This window comes from Crocodylus siamensis, chromosome 5 (genome assembly GCF_052110815.1).
Source record: "Crocodylus siamensis isolate JL-2025a chromosome 5, ASM5211081v1, whole genome shotgun sequence".
NCBI classification, from domain to species: Eukaryota; Metazoa; Chordata; order Crocodylia; family Crocodylidae; genus Crocodylus; species Crocodylus siamensis.
The window spans coordinates 178,090,522-178,111,575 of NC_143399.1; the positions used below are offsets into that span (position 1 = coordinate 178,090,522).

Here is a 21,054-nt window from a genome sequence, read left to right on the forward strand (position 1 = left end):
GCTTTACCACTACATTTCCACATTTGGTGTGTGAGTAGGATCAGGTGGACAGGGCATGCTTGCAAGAACCCTTCCCCGAGAGCTTTGTTGAAGCAATTTAGATGTTGTTGAGATTGTGGGGCAACTAAAGATGCACAAAAACAGAACTGCCTGTATATTGGGAACTTACAGTTCAAACACAATGTGCCTCCTGAGTTTAGGCAACTTCAGGATGAAGGGCCTGCTGAGTAGGGAGTTTTTAGTTTACAATTTTGTCTGGGATGGTTTAGATAGGGAAGATCCTGACTTTATCAGGGCACTGGACTAGATGACCTATTAAAGTTCCTTAAAGCCCTGATTTTTTTTTTCTGATACTGCAACTTAAGTGCCAGAAGTCCACCAAAGGATTTTTTTCATCTGGTCCTTTATCTGCTCCAGGCTTCATTTCCTCATCTATAAAGTGCCAATAAAAATTCTTTCTTCCCATTCTTGTGCCTTACCTACTTAAAGGCATTGTGATTAAAGTGTGAGTAAAGCAGGTCAAGATTTTTAAATGCATTCCTTTAATTAGAAACTACAGATTCATAACAAATGTTTTGTGAATTGCATGAGTTTCAACAATTTATTCTTTTAGAAAAGTATTCTGAAAAAAGAAAAACTCCCTTTGTTTCAGTGTTTCAAAAAGAAACATTGGTTTGACCAATGCATTGTTTGTTTGTTGCAGAATTCTCAGCATGCTGTGGTGTGCCCTACTCTGATACTGAGTTTTTTGTAAAATGTTAACCCTTGTCCCAGTGTCTATGAAAAAGAATAAAGTACAACAGGGCAATTTCTGCTGAAGCCTGAAAATAATAAATCTAGTGACAAGCTAATTAACTCAGACCAGTAACAATTAATTGTGAGGAATGGTTTGAAAGCTCTTAAAAGGTTACCATGTTTTTAAAAAGTAAGCATAGCACAGGCTGGTTGTGATCAGCCAGCACTGGTGCCAGCTCAAGGGGTTCCAACAGCAATACATTAGGGAGTGTTTTGATGAAAGAAGAGGGGAGCGGTGCTGTTGGCTGGAAACTGTGCTCTCCTGTAGTCTCCCTGCAGATCTGCATCCCCATCTGTCCGCCTCTAATCCTTAACAAGCAGCTTTTGCATCTCCAGCTGAGAATGTACACGTTCTACTTCTCTCACTGGTTCCAGCCTTGAAAATGACATTTCAGCGCCTCCTTTACCCTGTTACCAAGGGACAGACAAGAACATGTTCCATTCTAGTATCCATGGAAGTTTGTTACAGTTTACTGAGCTTGATGGCATTCAGTGCTATCATGACTGTTTGCTCTCCAGCCTTGTTGAACCCAGCAGTAACACTTAGCTATACTTTTCCATCAGCCCTGACCAGTCCCCTCTGATCAGTTATTCCATCCAAGTGAGGGAATTCCAGCAGGTCCTCCATGCTACTGTGTGCCTTGGAGAACAGGGGGTGAAGATACTTGGTCTTCTCTTGCTGTTGTTGGTGTTGCTGTTCATACTGGAAGCAACAGTCTATGCTACATCAGTCTTTGTTACCTCTTGGGCACTTGCTTGTATTAGAAATCTGCCTGTATATGGGGAAAGAAGAGAGGGAAAGCATTCGAAGGGGGCTCAGATACTATTTTAAAATAAACTGGGATGGGTGACATGCTCACAGCAACTACCATTTTTCTATTTAAAAAATATAAGTACATGAACTCAACTATACTTCAGATGAAGGAAGAGTAAAACTTTATAATAGAGCTTTGAAATAAAGCTTGTCACTTGTAAAGAGGTGTATGTATCACCAGACAGTGGGACAGTTGGCATGGGAGCTGTCACTGAAGGAGGTATACGAATTGTAAAAGAAATAAAATAATTTTTAATTCTGACATAAAAAACCAATTTTTTTGTGTTGATTTCAGAGGCCAGATCCTAATAGTGATACCTGAATTTGGGGCCTACTGCCTTGAACCCTTGCTAGTCATTTACATCCAAACCAAATAGACGTAAGGCACTGTATTTCCAGTCTCATTCCTTTCTGTGTCCCTCTTATTTCATGTTTTCCTTGTAGTTATCCAAGGCAGAGTCACTATTAGAGAAGACTAGCCTTTTAATTCTTTACCTACTTTTCAGACTTTCTTACCTTTCTAACTGACATTTAATGCAAGAATGACTTTCCCCTCCTCAGATGCAAGTTCAGTCACATCTCCATTTAACTAATTTTTATTTTTATAACAAAACAAGTCTCTCTGTTCCATTCCACTTTTTATTCCCAGGCTCATAGATTTCCTAGATTTCATAGACATTAGGGCTGGAAGGGACCTCGGGAGATCATCGAGTCCAGCCCCTTGCCCAAAGGGCAGGAAGTCAGCTGGGGTCATAGGATCCCAGCAAGATAAGCATCCAATTTACTCTTGAAGGTGTTCAATGTAGGTGCTTGAACCACCTCCGCTGGCAGACTGTTCCAGACCTTGGGGGCTCAGACAGTAAAGAAATTCTTCCTTATGTCCAGCCTGAAACGGTCTTGCAGGAGTTTGTGACCGTTCGACCTCGTCATCCCTTGGGGCGCTCTGGTGAACAAACGTTCCCCCAGATCCTGGTGGTCACCCCGATAAACTTATAGGTGGCCATCAGATCACCCCTGAGCCTACGCTTTTCCAGGCTAAAGAGTCCCATGGCTCTCAGCCTGTCATCGTAAGATCTGTTTTCCTGACCTCTGATCATGCGCGTGGCTCTCCTCTGGACTCTCTCAAGCTTCTCCACGTCCTTTTTGAATTGCGGAGCCCAAAACTGGACGCAGTACTCCAGCTGCGGCCTCACCAAGGCCAAGTACAAGGGGAGAATGACATCCCGGGATTTGCTCGAGAAGCATCTATGGATGCAAGCCAACGTTTTGGTCGCTTTCCTAGCCGCAGCATCGCATTGCAGGCTCATGTTCATCTTGTGGTCAATGATGACCCCCAAGTCTCTTTCTTCTGTAGTGCTAACCAACGTAGCGCTGCCGAGCCTATAAGGGTGCTGCAGGTTTTTCCTCCCAAGGTGGAGAACCTTGCATTTTTCGGTGTTAAACACCATGAGGTTCTCGTCTGCCCATTTGCTAAGCTTGTCCAGGTCAGCCTGGATCACCCTCCTATCCTCTGGCGTGGATGCTTTGCCCCAAAGTTTGGTGTCATAGGCGAACTTGGCCAGTCCACTCCTGACTCCAATGTCCACATCGTTAATGAAGATGTTGAACAGGATGGGTCCCAGGACAGAGCCTTGAGGGACCCCACTGGTCACAGGGCACCACGATGAGTGACTGCCATCAATCACAACCCTCTGGGTCCGACCACGGAGCCAATTTCCCAGCCAGCGGATCGTGGTGGAGCCAAGGCCACAACTGGCCAGTTTGGCCAAGAGGTGATCATGGGATACCAGATCAAAAGCTTTTTTGAAGTCAAGATATATGGCATCAACCTCTTCTCCCTTGTCCAGGTGATAGGTCACCTGGTCATAGAAGGAAATGAGATTGGTCAAACAAGACCTACCCGCAACAAACCCATGCTAACTATCCCTTAGAATGTTAGCCTGGGCCAGTCCCTCAAGGATGGCCTCCTTACTAAACTTTTCTAGGATCTTCCCCAGGATAGAAGTCAAGCTAATGGGCCTGTAGTTAGCCGGATCCACTCTCCTCCCTTTTTTGAAGATCGGCACCACATTGGCCTTCTTCCAGTCTTCGGGCACTACACCAGAGTGCCAGGAGTTTTCAAAGATCCGTGCCAGGGGCTGGGCTATGACGCTCGCCAGCTCCTTGAGTACCCTGGGGTGCAGATTGTCAGGGCCAGCTGACTTGAAAGTATCCAGCTTCTCAAGGTGTTCCTTCATGAGGTCAGCATTGATGGAGGGCAGGGGATCCCCCTCACCCATATTTCCCTGTCCCATAGCAGGCATGGGCATCCCATGTGACTGATGAAAGACTGATGCAAAGTACCTATTTAATAGGTTGGCTTTTTCCTGGGTGCCAGTTGTCAGTTGCCCCATCTGGTTTAGCAGGGGTCCAACATTGCCCTTGCTTTTCCTCCGGCTCCCCACATATCTGAAAAAGGACCTTTTGTTGTCCTTGATGCCTAAAGCTAGTTGGAGTTCAGTTGCAGCCTTGGCTTTCCTGGTTTGCTCCATGCAGAACCGGACCAGCGTGGAGTAATCCTCCTTGGAGGTGAATCCCGTCCTCCATCCTTTGTAGGCTTTCCTTTTTAGCCACAGGAGGTCCACTAGGTCCCTGGAGAGCCAGGGGGGCTGCTGTGCCTTCTTGCTGCCTTTCCTCCGTGTTGGGATAGATTTAGCTTGTGCATTGAGGATCACTTCCTTGAGAAGCAACCACTCTTCTTGAACTCCCATCACCCTGGGGTCATGGTCCCTGAGGGCCTGACTGACTAGCCTCTTGAGCTTGTCAAAGTCGGCTTTTCTGAAGTCAAGGACTTCCGTGTTGCTGACTGACTTGCCAGCTTTACGGCAGATGGTGAAGGTGATCAGCTTGTGGTCGCTGTCACCCAGCTTCCCATCGATCACTGGGTCGCCGATTAGGTCATCCCCCATAGCCAGTACCAGGTCGAGCAGCGCTTTGCCTCTCGTTGGCCCATAGACTTCTTGAGTCAGGTAGAGGTCATCCACGCACGAGAGAAAGCTTTGCGACCGCTCGGATTTTGCCGAGTGATCTTCCCAGGAGATGTCCGGGTAATTGAAGTCACGAATTGAAGGTTCTTCCAACCACAAGAATTCCCTATAGGCTCCTTACTATGTCTTTTCTATTGACATGTTGCCATTAACGCCAACTAGTAAATACTGGATCTGAGTACTTGCTTCAGTCTGGATTTGGGTCATTTGCTTCAGTTTTTGCTCTTGTAAAACAACACCTTTCTTAGCACCTCTTCATTTCTCCAAAGACAGTGGAGATTCCTGCCCCTCTACCCTCCAACTCCCCCCCACCCCCCAGCTTCATGCAATATTGCAGGAAAATGTGTATCTGTATTATTACATCAAACACTATGACTTATGAAGTTTAAGATGCATCTAAAATGGATATATGTATTCTGCATTGTAGACATGGATGTGTTTCATCAAGTATTAATTTATGCCTTAGTAATTATACTTATTTTAATATGTATGAAAAAGTATACACACTATTTTGAGTGCTGCAGGTTTTAAAACATTGTATAGTAGTGCTCTATGGTCCAAGTAGAGGGAGAGCAAATTTGAATTCTGTCACTCCCTTCTCACTACCATGCAGAGATGCCTTATTGGACTCCAGGAAAATGGTCTAATTAATCAAGATGTTTAAAGCTTGTAATTTGGTAAGTTAGTGCTTTGAATCTGGGCATTAGAGCAGACTTTCATCCCACGGTCACTACTCTTGTGTCAAGGAAGCACAGAAAATAACAAACAGCAGGAAGTACAAGCTCTTTCCACCCTTTATAATTTTGAAGAGAGTGATATCTGGAGTGGGGGAGAACTGAGATGGAGCCTGTCCTGAAGGGAAGGGGAAATGAAATCAGGGTGGAGCATTACAGATAATGTTTAATGCATGGTCTTTTCACTCTCCAGATATTTCCTTGTCATGTTTCACAGGGTAAAAAGAGACTGAGAACAAAACTAAATAATTTCACTGAAAGTCTTAACTTCTTGTCGAGTCGCAGGTTGCATTTTAGAGTGTTCTGATATGTTTATTAATATTGTTCAAGGAAAATGCAATAGTGTGCAGCTTTCAGTCTGCCTAGACATCTTTTCAGTTCCCCTTGTTAAACGCTTTTTCAAAGGAATAGGTACATGATTTACCTAAGAAGAATAGTTTTTTATAGTAGAATTATGAAATAAATTGAAACCTTTTGCTATTCTTGTGTATGTTGTCTATGTCCAGGGCCTGCCTGTATGATGCTACAGGTTATCATTGTAAAAATAACTAGGGCAACTACTGATATGGAGTGCAAGTGCCATAGAAGAGGTGAATGACCAGATTGTTTCACTCTTGGGCTAGGGACAGACATTACACATAAACCAGTTCAAGTGATCAGAAACTGGTTTAAACCTATAACAGAACAAATGTTCAGTGCACATAAACCAGTTTGAAAATGGCTGAAACCGGTTTGAGATAAGTCTAGTTGAATGTAATATCAGACTCGATTGATTTGGGTCAAACTGGTTTATGCAATGTCTGTCCCAGAGCCTTTGCTGGTTTAAGTTAAATCAGAATCCTCCAGCATCCCAGTTGCTTTGCAATTCAGGGTGGAGCTCTGCAGTCTGCTCCAACCCAGCAGGCCTGGCCCTTTCCGTCTGCTCCCTGGTTGCAGCTCTGGCTGAGACTGCAGGTACAGGACATCTGCCTGGCTTCCTCCTGCTCTCCCCTTCCCCCTCACCACTCCCTGCTCAAGCAGGGATCCCCATTCCCATATGCCTTACACAGACATCTCAGCATTAGCTAGAAGACCACATGCTGGTCTTCTAGCATGCTGTGGGAGACAAGGCAGACAGGACAGTGCCACTTAGGGCTTTTTGGAGCTAATCAACAGGTAGCTGGTAATGTCCCTCTGTTACTTCTTTGGAACAAGTTGTTTAAGAAGAGTTTGAACTAATGGGAGATCCTTTTGTTTTACTGATAGGGAGATAAATGCTCCCTGCTGTGTAACTAAATCTGTGCTGGCTCCCTCATTGACCAGTGGGGGTGAGGCAGGAATCAGAGCCTCCTGCAGCCTGGACATCCTGCCCCCCCCCCCCCCGCCCCATCCCAGGTCAGCTCTGTGAAAGGGAAGGGAAGGCTGCTCTAGTGCCCCCTGGCTTCTGGTCTGACCCACTCCAGGCATGCACCTGCATTTCCTCAGTCCAGAAGGGATGTCTGTATAGTTACAAATGAATTCAGCCTAGCCAGGTTGAACTAGACTAGACTAACTTGCAAAGACTGAATCAATTCAAGCTCAGACTTTTTTAATGTCTCTCCCTAGCCCAGCTCTGTAATACAGTTAGATTTTTTTACTGGAGTTCTGCCTTCTGCTTTTCAGTGACTTTGGGGGCATTTTTTTGTATGTTATGCTCAGTCTTATGTAGAGGAGCACTAGAAGGGGATGCCTTAGCTTTTGCTAGCGGTGGGCATTTTTAATAGAGAAAAAAAAGCATAGATGTTCAGCTTGTGTAGTAAATTGGCACCCCCTTCATTTCCCTCTGCTTTCTACCAAACAGAGGGTGAGTGGACTCTGGTAAGTCTCCTGTAGTCTATGGTTCCTTTCTGTCTCATGCAAGTCTGGAAGGATTCAGATCCCATTTTTATGTCATAATGACAGATGCATTAGCTGTGCAAAACCACTTCCATAAGACATGTAAATACTTAAAAATTTCCCCTTTGCTTATAGACATTGTACTTCAGTGTTCCCTGTTAACAGCAGAGTCTGGGATTCCCTGCTTCTCAAAAATCTCCTCGTTTTCATTTCCTAGAGCATCTTTGTTAATTGCTTTGCTAGGAGCAGATTTAGGTCATCACTTGAAAATGAAGTTGTTATAAAATGGCCATGTTGACAGATGGCACAAGTGGCATAACTGATCAAATCTACTCCAGTGTTGCTTATAACAGCAAAAGGGAATTATCTCTAGGCCACCAAGTAAAAGTTCTGTAAAAGCTTTATGCAGAGCAGGCAGGCGCTATGCTGATAGTTCCCATAGTTCTAACGCAGAGATGCAGTAGTGATTGCATCCTCTAAGCCTGGTATTTCCTTGACACGTGCCTCAAGTATTTTGTTGGGAGGTTTACTTGGCGCCAAAACGATAAAATTTCTGATACATTTGCTTTCTGATAATTTAATCTTTGTTGTTACATCAGCAGAAAGTGCAAAATAATCAGCGTTTTGCTTTTTAAATTCTTTTTAGGGCACAGTGATCTCAGGAACATGCATTTCATGTGTTTACAATCAGAGCTTTCTCAAGTCTTTATACATGATTTGGCCATGTTGTCAATTATAAAAATGTGTCATGTTGCTTACTGACATTTTTCATCACTTTCCCAAAACGAAATTTCAAAACTGTAAATGTATAACTCTGGGGGAAGCTTTCGTTCATTCAGTCTACTGTATGTTACATTTGATGCCATCTAGAAACAAAATAAAAAATTATACTCCTTGCTCGAGCTAAACAGTGCTGGAGTTAAGTAAATGTGGGTGTTCAGTTTTGCAGTAATTATCTGTATATTATTACTGGGGGATTGGGTATAGGTTACAAATGTGAAGCCTGATTGTTCAGAAGTGCTGAGCACCTGCATCAGTCAGTGAAATCAAAAGGCAGCATAGGCATTCATCACCTCTAAAAAATCAGCCAGACTTTCTGAGCACTGGGTAAACATTATTAATGAAACTGTTCAAACATCTTTGAAAATTAGGGACAGAACAAGCCCCATGAGAATTGCATTCTGTTAGTAAATTGAATTCCTCCAGTTTCTTTCTGTGCAGAGAAGTCCCTTATCCTCCTAGCCATGCAGTGAGACAAAAGAGTGATTTGGAATACTCGTGGTAGAATTAAAGGAAATTTGACCTTCATGTGGAAGGTGTCTGGTAAACAGACTTCTACTGGTCACTTATGACTCATATTATTATCCTAGGAGATTGCCCATCAAGAATGATGGTGGCAAGGGTGGGGACAGAACCCTGTGTCCATTCCCCCTTGTTTGGGCATGTTCCCCTCTTCCCCCTTTCTTCCCCCACCACTTGGGGTTCTGCCCCACTCCCCACCTCCCCTGCTGCATCGGGCCTGGGCCCACTCCTTCCCCCCCCCCACCGCGTCAGGTCCAGGCCTGCTCCTCCTTTCTCCCTTCCACTGCCCCTCCCTCCTAGCTGGCCATGCCCACCCGCTCTGTCCGCGCCATTAGGGTGGTAGTCCACCCCTGCCTCCTGTCTGGAACACTCTTGGAGGACTCTGATTACATTGTTTCAGACAACCAATCAGAGTGTGAATAAAGTGTTATGGACAGACAGACTAAGACTTCTATAATATTAGAACGGTCACTTTATCACAGCATCTGATGATAATAAGCCCTCTGCCTAAAAAAGCTTATGATATACATCTCTACTTTAGTTAGTCTAAAACATGCAAATCTACCCTTTCCACCTCACTTATAGGTGCCAGGGAGAATCTTCCTCTGTGGGTACTTTATTGCTCTTTTTTCCCCCTACTGTCATCTGAAACTTTAGTCATTGACCAAAGTTAAAGGTTACGTTTGGCTGTTAATTAAAAAACTTTTGAGTGCTTAGATGAAGGGTCTCACTTATGTGCTAAGGAAGGGTCAAACCAATTGCTGGACTAGGGTGCAGGAAGGAATATTTTCTCTATCAGATTGGTAAGTGCCAGAACTGGCTTTTTGCAATTCCTTTGTAGCATATATTAACTGTGGCAGAGGCAAGCTTCCAAGCCCCATCTCCAAATAGGCCCACCTCCTGTCTATGGGCAAACTGCCCACCTTCCTCCCTGCTGTGCCTTTTTGCAATTTAATTCAGGTGTTAATTAGGTGGGAGATTGCCCTTCTAGCACCCACTGTTAAAGGGTGATACATACATGCTCTGACCTCCCCTTTTATGTGTCCCATGCCTCACAGGTAATACACTCAGTCTGGTAATACTCAGGCTTGAGGCTGGGCTAAATTCAGTACAAACTTAGGTCTCTGTCTTACCGCCCTGTTCTGGGCCACACTCATACCACCCCTCTCTCACTGGGGCCTCTTCCACTCTGCCTGCTCTCACCAGGCCTCTTCCACTCTGCCCTTGCTCCTTTGAGTGATCCTGTAGGGCCTTCCAGCTTAACTCCCCTCAGCCAGTCCTGGCACAGCCTTTTGGGACTCTCCCATGACCCTCATCTGAGCAGTGGCTGGGTGATTATCAGACTCTTGGCTGACTTCACTCCTAGCCCCTCATCGGGCATCACACTATTCTTGCCCCCTCCTTGGGGCTCACTCTCTATCCTCTCATTGGGGCTTGGGGTCCTTCACCCTTGTAGATGCAGGTGCCTTCCCATGGCATGCCTGGCTCACCTCACCAGGGCCCTCCATCCCTTGAGGACTCAGGTGCTTCTCAAGCATACCTGCTCCCCCCATTTGCTTACATCCTGCCCACCAGGTGGTAGGGGCTAGGGTTATTAAGGCACCCTGACCCACCTTTCACTGGGGAGGTTCATGTCCCTGGTATTTAGATGGCACTGCCCCACCACAGGCAGTTCCACCAGGCCTCCCTACCCCATCAGGGTGCCATTTTAGTTCATGCCCAGGACCAGGGGCCTCTAGCCATCCTCATAGATTCCCTTACTTCCAAGATATTCCTGGAGCAGTAGCTCAGCTAGGTGATGCTTGTCCCTTTCTGGCTATCAGAAAACTGCTGTCCCAGCCTTGAGAGCTGAGCATTAAAATGGCCACCCTAATCAGGCACCTGCTGGCTGCCAGCTCCAGCCCTTAAAGTGATGGAACACCTAACAAAATTAACCTAACAAAATATCTGCTTTTGCAGTTGCATAACAGTGGATGTTCCCTTGTCACCCCTGCTGTTTATTAGCAGCATGTGAAAAGGGGTTATTCATCAGCAGTTTATGGTTTATTCATCATGGTTTATTTCTCCATGGAGACTGGTCTATGAAGATAGGGGTGGGGTCAGAGTAGACAAGCTTGTGGATACTTTGGACAAATAGCTGGATATGAATGTAGAGGACATCAGGGCTATGCAAAGCTTCAGTAGCTGCTGTGATTCAGAAGAGATTTGGCCTGATTCAGAGACTAAATCTCTGAATCTGAATTGAATCAGGAGACCAAACATCTGAATCAATTAGGAAAAGATTCGGGCACTTTGGAGATTTGGCCATAGACTAAGGCAGCTGACACAACTGCCTCCAGCTGGTAAATCTGTTGGGGTTGAGCGAGGAAGGAGGGAAGGGGCTGGGACAAGCTGCGCAACTGGGGCATGGGGGTGCAGGATACGGGTATGGCAGTGCTGGGACCGGGGACTCTGTCCTGCTACCACTTGACCAGCTGGGCCAGCGGGGGTTGGGGCAGAATGCAGCTGCGCCTTGCTCCAGGCAGAAGGGGGAAAGCAGCAGCAGAGCATAGCCCCGCTCCCAGTGCCGCCATGCCTGCATCCCGCGCCCCCTGCACCAGCTGGCAATTGGCAGCAGGGGAAAGCTCCTGCTCCCAGTGCTAATGTAGGTGCGGTAGCACTGGAAGCAGGGGCTATACCCTGCTGCCACCCAGAGCAAGCCACGTCTACATCATGCCCCCCCGCACCATGCCGGCTGTGCAAGCGGCAGCAGGGCATAGCACCCACAGCTCCACCCACCAGGGTAAAGGCAGACACAGTGGGAGGAGCCACAGGAGAAGCCCCCCAACCTCCTGGCACTTAAAAAAAACCCAAAAAAACAAGCCGCACTCACCAGCTGCAGCAGTGGGGATGAGGGCCTCTGACGGCTCTTGGCAGAGCTCTCCCTCCCCCCTTAGTGCAGCACGGGGCACTGCTTGGCACTCATGTGGCACCTGCCCCAAGGTGGGGGTGTAGCGTGGCTCAGCCTGGGAGCTGGGGTGGCTCCAGCCTGGTACCACTTAGCCCCAGTGACCCAAGCACCCAGACAGCATGCAGCACCCTGCCGAGCCATGCTGCATCCATACAATTCAACAGCTGCTGCTCAGGTGCCAAGTCGGGGAAGCGATCCCCGCTACCCCCCACTCTCCACGCTGCATGGGGGGCTCTGCCATGAGCACCCAGAGGCCCTGATTGTCAGTGATGCAGCCAGTTAGGTGGGGTGCTTTTTTTTGTTTGTTTTCTTACAACTCTGCACTCACCAGATCTGGGCACTCATGACAGAGCCCCCTTGTGCAGTGCGGGGCAGCAAGGATTGTCCACCCTGCTTGGCACCTGTGCAGCAGTTGTTGTATCACACAGGTGCAGCACAGCTCAGCAGGGTGCTGCATACTCTCTGGGAACTGAGGCAGCTCCATATGTCAACAGGAGCCCAGCACTGCTCAGCCCCAGTGGCCTCAGTTCTGAGGCAGCGCACGGTGTCCTGCTGGGCCACACTACACCTGCACCAGCACCAGCACCAGCACCAGCATTCCCCGCTGCTCCCAACTCCCTCGTGCCGTGCGGGGGGCGGGGAGCTCTCCCATTAGAGGCCCCAGTCACCTCTCCTGTCACCAGTGAGTGTGGGTCTTTTTTTTTTTTTTTAAAGTGGAAGGACTAGGCTGAGGCAGGGCAGGGCAGCCATGAGTCTTCTCCTGCACCCTTCCCCCACCCAGAGAGAGGCAGGCACAGCTGGAGGAGCCACAGGTGAACCTACAGCCTCCTGGCTGTGCTTGCCTATCCTTGGCTGATCCAAATCACTGAATCTCTCCAAATCAGTGCCAAATCTTTCAAAGGTGATTCGGCCAAATGGATTCTGGGCAGTGATCCAGATCTCCAAATCAAATCACTGTCCTCTGAATCAGCTGAATCTGAATTGAATACGTCCTGAATTCTGAATCGAATATGGCCTCTATGCACAGGCCTAGAGGACATGACTTGATGTCAAGAGTCTCATATCCAGTGTTCCTTAAAGTTGGGGAAGAAGAAACCAAAGTCTCCCCACTTGGTGTTCATTCACTGTTTCTCAGAGGAAGAGAGAAAAGAAATACCTCACAGCAGGCTCCATCAGAGTTGTGTGTGGAGAAGTTTATGAGCATCAAAATACCCAGCTATCAAAAAATTTAAGAATCACAACATTTATTTTAAAAACGAAGTGTTGCAGAGGCTCCCCAAACTGTGACTGGCAAGGTAGTCAATTAACCCTAACGGTGTTGATTTTAGACAGAAGCTTTGCACCTTTTAATGATTAAGAATCAAATAATACCATCTAAATAGAGCTAAATGAGTAGTTCAGATTATCTATGTTGTTACATAGTCTAAAAAAAGAGAACAAATCATATCACTAACCTCTTATTCTTAGACTGCCTTCAGCACATGTTGCAGATGCCAAATAGATCAGAGTTTCACCTCTTGTAGTCTTTGCCTTGAATTATAGCACTTCTAATTTTGTCCTTTTTTACTGACATTTCTGTGTTCTGTTGCACTCAACCTGTGCTCATTCATACCATGGCACATCATCATGAAGTGCAGCAAAGTGCAATGTAGATCTATTATGAGTCAACTGGGAGCAATTTTTTTCTAAGCAGTATGTGGAGATTTAGCCATTTGCTTGCTATTTAAATAATACTTTGCATTTCTGTATCACCTTCTGTCTAGGACTCTCCAAGTGCTTTACAGATATTAAATGAACACTCCTGTGAGGTACGGCAGTCCAAGGGAATCATTAAATTAAAATATTACAAGCTGCTTTGAAAATGTCCTCATCATATTTTGCAAATTAGAAAGAATTTTTTTAAGCAGGTTTTTAACCTCCGTTAATTTGGTAAGAAATGTGTGTAACTTAACTTTTTTGCAGCTAGTAAAGAGACTGGAGCAGCTATGCTGTATTTGCATATTGCACATTGAGGCTGTCAGAGAGGTTAAATCCAGGTACATTGTCAGTGTGTCTCGTCTTACCAAGCCTGATGAAAGGAGAGCAGTAATGACGGATCTCTGTCCTTTGTGCCAGGTTGTTTGTTTAGTGGGTTTGTTTGTTTGTTTGTTTTTTGGGGGGGGTATTTTTTTTTAACAAACTAAGAAGGAAGCTGTACAGAACGAATTACAATAATTTAAGTCTATATACTTGAGATCAAATTTAAGCCCATGCTATACGATGCAGCAAAGAATCAAAAGGGATGGACACACTGATATTCATGAAATGTCTAATCAAAAAACACCCTTAAATGAAACGCGTGAAAAGATTTAATCCCATTTTAATCAACAAGTCTTTTTGAATAAAGTTAAACCTGTGCAAATATTTTACTTTTGAAGTAAATGACTTCATTAATGATTCTTTCTTCCACTTCCCTCTCTGCCCTCCCCCCTTTCTGTTTCCGTGTGGACGACGTCTATTTTTTTCCTCATTTTAAGATGTTCCAGCGGATTTGATCGTCACCGGCAAGACTGGGTAGACAGTGGCTGCCCTGAAGAGGTATGTAGCTTCTTTGCAACCTGAGCCTTATCACTAGAAGCTGCTGATATAATTATGATTCCTTTGATTACAATCTCCAGTTTATTAAGAAGGGTTTCTCAAGGCTAAATTTATGCTATAATCACCCATATATATCAATTAAAATTGTGAGTAGGTTTATATTAAAAAAGCTCACTGAGCAATTGCATTATTTGTTTGAAGATAAAAATGGGCATCACGTGAATTTCTTATTGCCAGGGAAGTACACTAATTCCAAAAATGAATGCAGTGAAAAGACATTACTCTGATTAATCTGGGGCTAAGAATCTGATCAGGGATGGCCACAGTCCTTGTAAGAGAAGTCAGCTCTGCCTTTCCTCTTCCGCATTTCAGCCACATGAAAAGAGACTCATGGAAGTATATTTGAAAGAATAGCAGCATCAAGAAACACAAGCCCTGGAGTCCGTGATGCTAGGATTCTTCATGAATTGGCCAGTCATTCATTAAATAGAAATATTAATCCTTGTCAATTGAACCCAGGTCTTCCCCTTCTTCGGGGAAGGGGGGGAGTCCTCCTTACTGGGCTGGAATCAGGCTCCCTCTTGCATTTTCTCTTTCAAGTGCCAAGAATTGTACACATTTGACAGCTCTGTGGGCCAGCCTCACTTGCCCCTGCTCAGATTAGTCTCCATCCTGAGGCACTCTCCTAGGAAGCAGAAGGTGTACGTTTGAACTTTGTGAATTCTCTAAATACTAAGCTATTGGCTAAAAGGTGGGCACCACCATGGCATTTCCATGAAGCTCAAGAATGACTTCGAGCTTAAGGTGTTGCCCTTATGTTGCCAATGTATATCAGACATTAGACATCTTTTGAGAATATATACAAATTAGCGAATTCAGCAAAGTTTATCAAAATTATCATCCAGCACCACTCTGGATCATAATGGAGCCATGACTTACGCATCTGGGTGCTTGATCTGGATTTTTTTAGTAGGCACAGAAGCCTAAGTTAAGTCAAAATGGATGATATGCCTGAATAATTTTGGAACCACTGGGCTTGGTCGGTATGTATTGTTTTTTGTGACCTAAATTCTACCCTAAGCCCATTTAGGCAACTACAAAAAAACTATTTGGATCTGGCATTGGCTATTGTTTTTTTTAAAAGCTATTAGATGGCCAGTTCTTCTTTGGAAAGGAACAGCCTTCAAAAAATTTAAAAAGAAGGCAGGAGGCTTGTATTATGTGGGACCACTCCCTTCTGCAGAAGAGGCAGCCACAAAGTGAGCCCAAAACAGTTCATTTTGAAATCAGATCTATTAATATATTAAGTTGTTGTTGCCCCTTTCCCAGTGGCCTTATTTGAGGGGGGCGTTTTTCATATGTGAATTTAATGCTTGTGAGCTGCAACTACTTTTCCTTTTTGGTTGTAAGGACCTAATTTTGTCTCTAGCTACAACAACAATGTACAGTGGCAGCAAGCTGTTCCTCATGGCAAGATAGAGCCCCAAATGTCTGTTTAGAAAAGTACATTTGACTTTCTTCTCAGTAGCACATACCAGATGCATTGACATTGGTTCAAAGTGGTAGAAGTGTTTTTAAAACGGAGTTTTCTGTATAGTTCTAACTGTAGCATAATTCCTATGGGCTATTAGCTTGATATATAGACCTGAAATTTTCAAGCTGCCTACCTGGCCAGAGGGTTGTCCTACAGCTTTAAAACTGTAGTGTTCTACAGCTTATTATCTTTTCAAGAAGATAAAAAGGCAGCTTCCTCTTGGTGCTCAGCAAAGGATTAATGATTAAACATAAATATATAACGTAATCTTAAACATACATAAAAGGATGAAGCATGAAGTTTGTTCTTGTAAAACTACCTTCCTGCATTGCTGAATTCATTGTCAAATTCTGCCTATAATTGCCTGAGTTAAAATTGGCTCTCAAGTCACAAATGGAACCAGGCCCACTAGGACTGGACTATAGTATTCAGAAGTCTCAGACCTGTGCAGGGAATAGCAAAACACCTCCACACTGCGTGGAGAAGTCAAAGACTTCATTTGCTTTTCTGAATTCAGGGATTGTTTAGCTACTTCATTTCCAGACAGGATGCAACTAATCCCCCTTGCATGCCTATCCAGTCCCGCTAGTTAGGGACCTCTCCCTCTTTGCAGAGATTTGGGGTAGCTATATGGAACCTTTGCTGTCTTGGAAGCAAGGACTCTCTTTGTTAATATCTTAATCCCCTTCCTTTAGATACTTATGTCCTTCCCTTCCCTTGGGTAGCCGTAGATGATGTACTCTTTTTGTCACCATGTGTTCAAATCAGCATGTGTCAAGGATACAACTGTGATGTAGGCAGTTGGGGTTTGACCTCTGGAGCTAACTGGGATGTATGCAGTTGGGGCTTGACCTCTGGAGGGTCCCAATCCAGGGGATCAGGAACAGACATGGTCAGAGAAGCAAGGATCCCAATGAGAGACAGGGGAGCAGGTGGCCAATATCTGAAAAGGACCAGGACATAGGCTATCACCTTGGGTAGAACCACAAGCTTTGTGAGGGGCTGCTGTCAGGGACAGGGAGGCAGGGATCCAATCCAGAGTTGCCAGCCAGGGAGTCCAGAGCAGACAGCTTTAGCTGCATGGAAACAAGATGCGAGTGATTACCAAGCTAAGCCAAGAGCTAGCTGTCAAGGGCCTGGCCTGTAGCCTGTAGCACAAGAGGTCAGCAGGCAGAAACAAGGAGCAAGGGCCAGAAAACCAACAAGCAGGACCCAGAGACCAGGAAACCAGAACAAACAGGTAGGACACAGGACTAAGTAACTAGAAATCAAAGGTAGGAAATAACAACAAGGCATTAGAAGCCCAAGGACAGACCTTTGGAGTACCCTGCTGGGCTCTGAAAGCTTATGCAGAAAGCCAGGCCATGCAGGAAACTGGGCGTAGTGAAGGCCCACTGGCAGCAAGGCCCACTTAGTAACCAGGTGTAAGTGACCATGCTTTAGCCTGCTTGCTGCCCTAAGAGCATGTACCATTATTAAAAATGCCTAAGAGCATGTAACATTATCAAAAACATTACTTAGGTTTGAATTTAAGTGGTTTATTCTGTTTTCTGATTGTCTCTTCATACTGATTCTTTCCATTTAAATGTCTACTCTTAAAGTAAGGGAGCTGGGATTTGAAGGGAAAGGGTGGAGAAAATAGTTTTTGAGCAGTTGGCTTTGCGGGGTTTATCTTATATTTTCCTATGTGTTTTCTAATTTGTTTTCTATAATAAAAGGGGAAGAGGGGCCAGTGGCATAATTGTGCATGGTAAAAAATGCCTCAAGCCATGAGATGTAGACTTCCACATCCAATATACACATGTACATACAGCATCATCTTTTTTGGTTGTTTCACAAACAAAATGTAATGAATTTAAAACAGGCACACTTTATCTTGTGTATAAAATTGTGGTCTATTGACCGATATGAGTTTGTCTTCGACATAATTCATGGTACCCCAAAAACAAACTATGGATGCGTGTATTTCATATTAAAATTGCAATAATGCAGCACCTTCCTACTGATGAACTGAGAAGTTTAAACACAGGTGTCAGTAAGAATGTACATTTGGATTCCAGAGCCTTTGCAGACTGGTTATTAAGAACTTAAGCATTGTGAAATATGTGTTCAGTGAAATATATTGTTCTACCAAACCCTCTGAAAAATACTTCACTAAAAAAATTCTCCTCAAATTCCTTGATTTAAGTTTTCCATTTGCTTCCTACAGTGACAGTTTCTCCATGCTCTGCCTCTAAGCTATGACAAATAGTTTCTCCTGAAGACTCATTTTCTTCTTTCCTGGTGTTTCTCAATAGTCAAAAGATAAGATTTGTGAAAAGAACATAGGCACAACTGAGATACCACCTCACACTACCACTGCCATGCAACAAACTACTACGAAGTTCAGAGTTTTAACCACCACCAGAGGATCCACAGCATCCCATCTACCAACAAGCCTGCCCACAGAAGGTAGCTTATCATATAGTGCTTTTTTCTTATCATGGAGAATTGTATTATTTGCATCTTTAAGGAGAAAACACAACTTCTTTACAACACATAAGTTCTAATTTCTGGGTTGGTGTTTTTGTTTTTGCTCAGCGCAGGAAGACTTTGAAAGAAAGTGACATCTTAGCTTGTCTCCAAAAATCAAGCTTTAATAGCAATAAGAACCAATGCCCCAACTTTTTTTGAAAGACCAGGAACAAACTCTTCACCAAAGAGTTCTCCAGAGAACTCTGCCCTTCATGTTCTTGCTGCCACTTCATAAACCAGATGGGCTTTTTCCGAGTGAAGAAATTCTGCCTCCAATGTCCTCATTTGGATTGCAGACAGAAGTATGTTTCAGATGCCTTTTAAATGTTTCAGAGGGCCAGCTGTACAGATGTTCATGCCCTTGAAATGTTCCAAAACCAGCTGAAGCCCTCCAGAGCTGTACCCATTCGATTTGTTTTGAAGTACTTCACTGCTCCATGTGCATGTAGATTGTAGAAGACATGACACAAAACCCCAGGGAACCTCTGGGTCCTCCAACACCCCAAAGTGCTCCCTTCTTCCCTTCCCTTCACTCCCAATGCACATACATACTTGTCTGGAGCTGGTTAAACTCCTTCCCTCGTCCCCCATGATACCACCGGAATGAAAAAAGAGGCACATGTTCTTCCTCTCTGCCCCACATTCCCCTGGCCACTGCTGTGCCCTTCATTCCCAGTCCAAGGAGCAGTTCTGTAACTTTCTAGCACTAAACCAGAGCCAGAGCTTGGATTCCAGCTCTCCAGTCCTCAGTCCCCAAGTCCTTTTCTTTTCCAGCTCTGAGTGCAGAGGTGGGAGGAGTGGAGGCATTTAGGTTGAGTATTTTGGTTCTGACAGGTGAGGTGCTCTCAGAAAAAATCTTTTCAGAAGTTACTTCTGCCCACACCCTTGGGAGTCCCTCACAGCTGCAAAAAGGTAGGCAGGCATGCTATATCATAGAATCATAGAATCAATGAGTCGGAAGGAAACTAGACAGATCATCGAATCCGACCCCCTGCCACGGGTAGGAAGGAGCACTGGGCGTGGGAGGGGTCATAAGACCCCAGCCAGGTACCTAACCAGTCTCCTCATGAATATTTCCAGGGAAGGTGAGAGCACCACCTCTCTGGGAAGCCTATTCCAGGCTCTGGCCACCCTTACAGTGAAGTAGTTCTTCCTAATATCTAACCTAAACCTATCCTCCCTCAGCTTGTGACCATTGTTCCTGGTGACTCCAAGGGGGGCTCTGGTGAACAGACTTTCCCCAGGTCCCTCCTGCTGGTGCCTGATAAGGTTGTAGGCAGCCACAAGATCCCCCTCAGTCTCCTCTTGCGGAGACTGAAGAGATTCAGGTCCCTCAGCCTCTCCTCATAGGGATGGCCACAGAGGCCCTCAGCCATACGAGTGGCCTCCTCTGGACCCTCTCCAGGTTCTCCATGTCCTTCTTGAAGCGCAGCGCCCAGAACTGGACCCAGTACTCCAGCTGCGGCCTGACCAGCGCCGCATAGAGGGGGAGCAAGACCTCTCTGGACCTGTTAGTGATGCCCCTGTTGATGCATGACAGGGTGCGGTTGGCTCTGCCTATTGCTTCGTCGCATTGGCAACTCGTATTCATCCTGGAGTCAGTCCTGCCTCCAAGATCCCTCTCTGCCTCTGTGCTGCTGTGAGGGTCAGCCCCTAACCTATAACCATAATGCTGGTTCCCTCTCCCCAGGTGCAGCACCCTGCACTTGTCCTTGTTGAACCGCATCCTGTTCAGATCCGCCCACTTCTCTAACCTATCCAGGTCTGCCTGGATGCAGTCCCTGCCTGCCAGTGTATTCACTTTACCCCACAGCTTGGTGTCATCAGCGAACTTGAACAGGGTGCTCTCCACACCCTCGTCCAGGTTGCTAATGAAGATGTTGAACAGCACCGGCCCAAGAACTGAGCTCTGGGGGACTCCACTGCCCACACCCTCCCGGGTCGACATCGACCCATCCACCACCACCCTCTGGGTTCGCCCCTGGAGCCAGTTTGCCACCCATGTGACCATGCATTCGTCAATGCCGCAGTCCTTCAGCTTGCCCACCAGAATTGGGTGGGACACTGTGTCGAAGGCCTTCTGGAAGTCCAAAAAGATGACATCGACTTCCTTCTTCACATCTAAGCTCTTTGTTACCTGGTCATAGAAAGAGACCAGGTTAGTCAGGCAGGATCGGCCTGGCATGAACCCATGCTTGTTACCCCTCAACATCACTTCCCTTGCAGGGCTCTCACAAATGTGTCCCTTGATAATTTTTTCAAAGACCTTCCCCAGGATAGAAGTGAAGCTGACTGGCCTGTAGTTGCCAGGTTCTTCCTTCCTCCCCTTCTTGAAAATAGGGACCACGCTGGCCCTTTTCCAGTCCTCAGGGACTTGACCCGAGCACCAGGAGCCCTCAAACAGCTGTGCCAATGGCTCCACAATGACATCAGCCAGTCCCCTCAGCACCCACAGATGAAGGTCATCCGGGCCCGCTGACTTGGACACATCTAAGCCCTCCAGGTAATCCTTAACTAGGTCTGAACTAACAGGGGACTCCTTCCTGGGCCTCTCTATGCTATCACCCAAGAGCACCCTATGGTCAGCAGACACGAACACGGAGGCAAAGAACTTGTTGAAGAGTTCTGCCTTCTCTCGTGCGTCCGTCACCAGCTGCCCTGCCCTGCCTCATAGGGCTCCAGTGTTACCCCAAGACTTCTTCTTGCTACCTATATACTTGAAGAAGGACTTTTTGTTATCCTTAATCCCAGAAGCTAATTTAAGCTCCAGTGCTGCTTTAGCCTCCCTTACCAAATCCCTACAATCTCAGGTCAGGGAGGTGTACTCTTCCTTTGTCCCTGCCCCCTGCTTCCACCACCAGTACACATTTTTCTTTCCCCTCAGGCCAGCCTGGATATCTGCGCTCAGCCATGAAGTTTTCTTAGACCCTTTTCCCGCCTTCCTATGCAGAGGA

The 21,054-nt window shown here is 45.8% G+C and overlaps 1 protein-coding gene across 2 annotated transcripts in view; it reads left to right on the plus strand.

Moving 5' to 3' along the window:
- The window catches only part of PLXDC2 (plexin domain containing 2), a 489,434-nt gene that overhangs the window by 415,719 nt on the left and 52,661 nt on the right, over window positions 1-21,054 (plus strand). For both annotated transcript variants that reach the window (XM_090047262.1, XM_090047263.1), the window contains 2 exons: window positions 13,992-14,052; window positions 17,884-18,037. In XM_090047262.1, coding sequence (XP_089903388.1) covers window positions 13,992-14,052; window positions 17,884-18,037 — 215 coding nt within the window. The remainder of the gene's footprint in view (window positions 1-13,991; window positions 14,053-17,883; window positions 18,038-21,054) is intronic.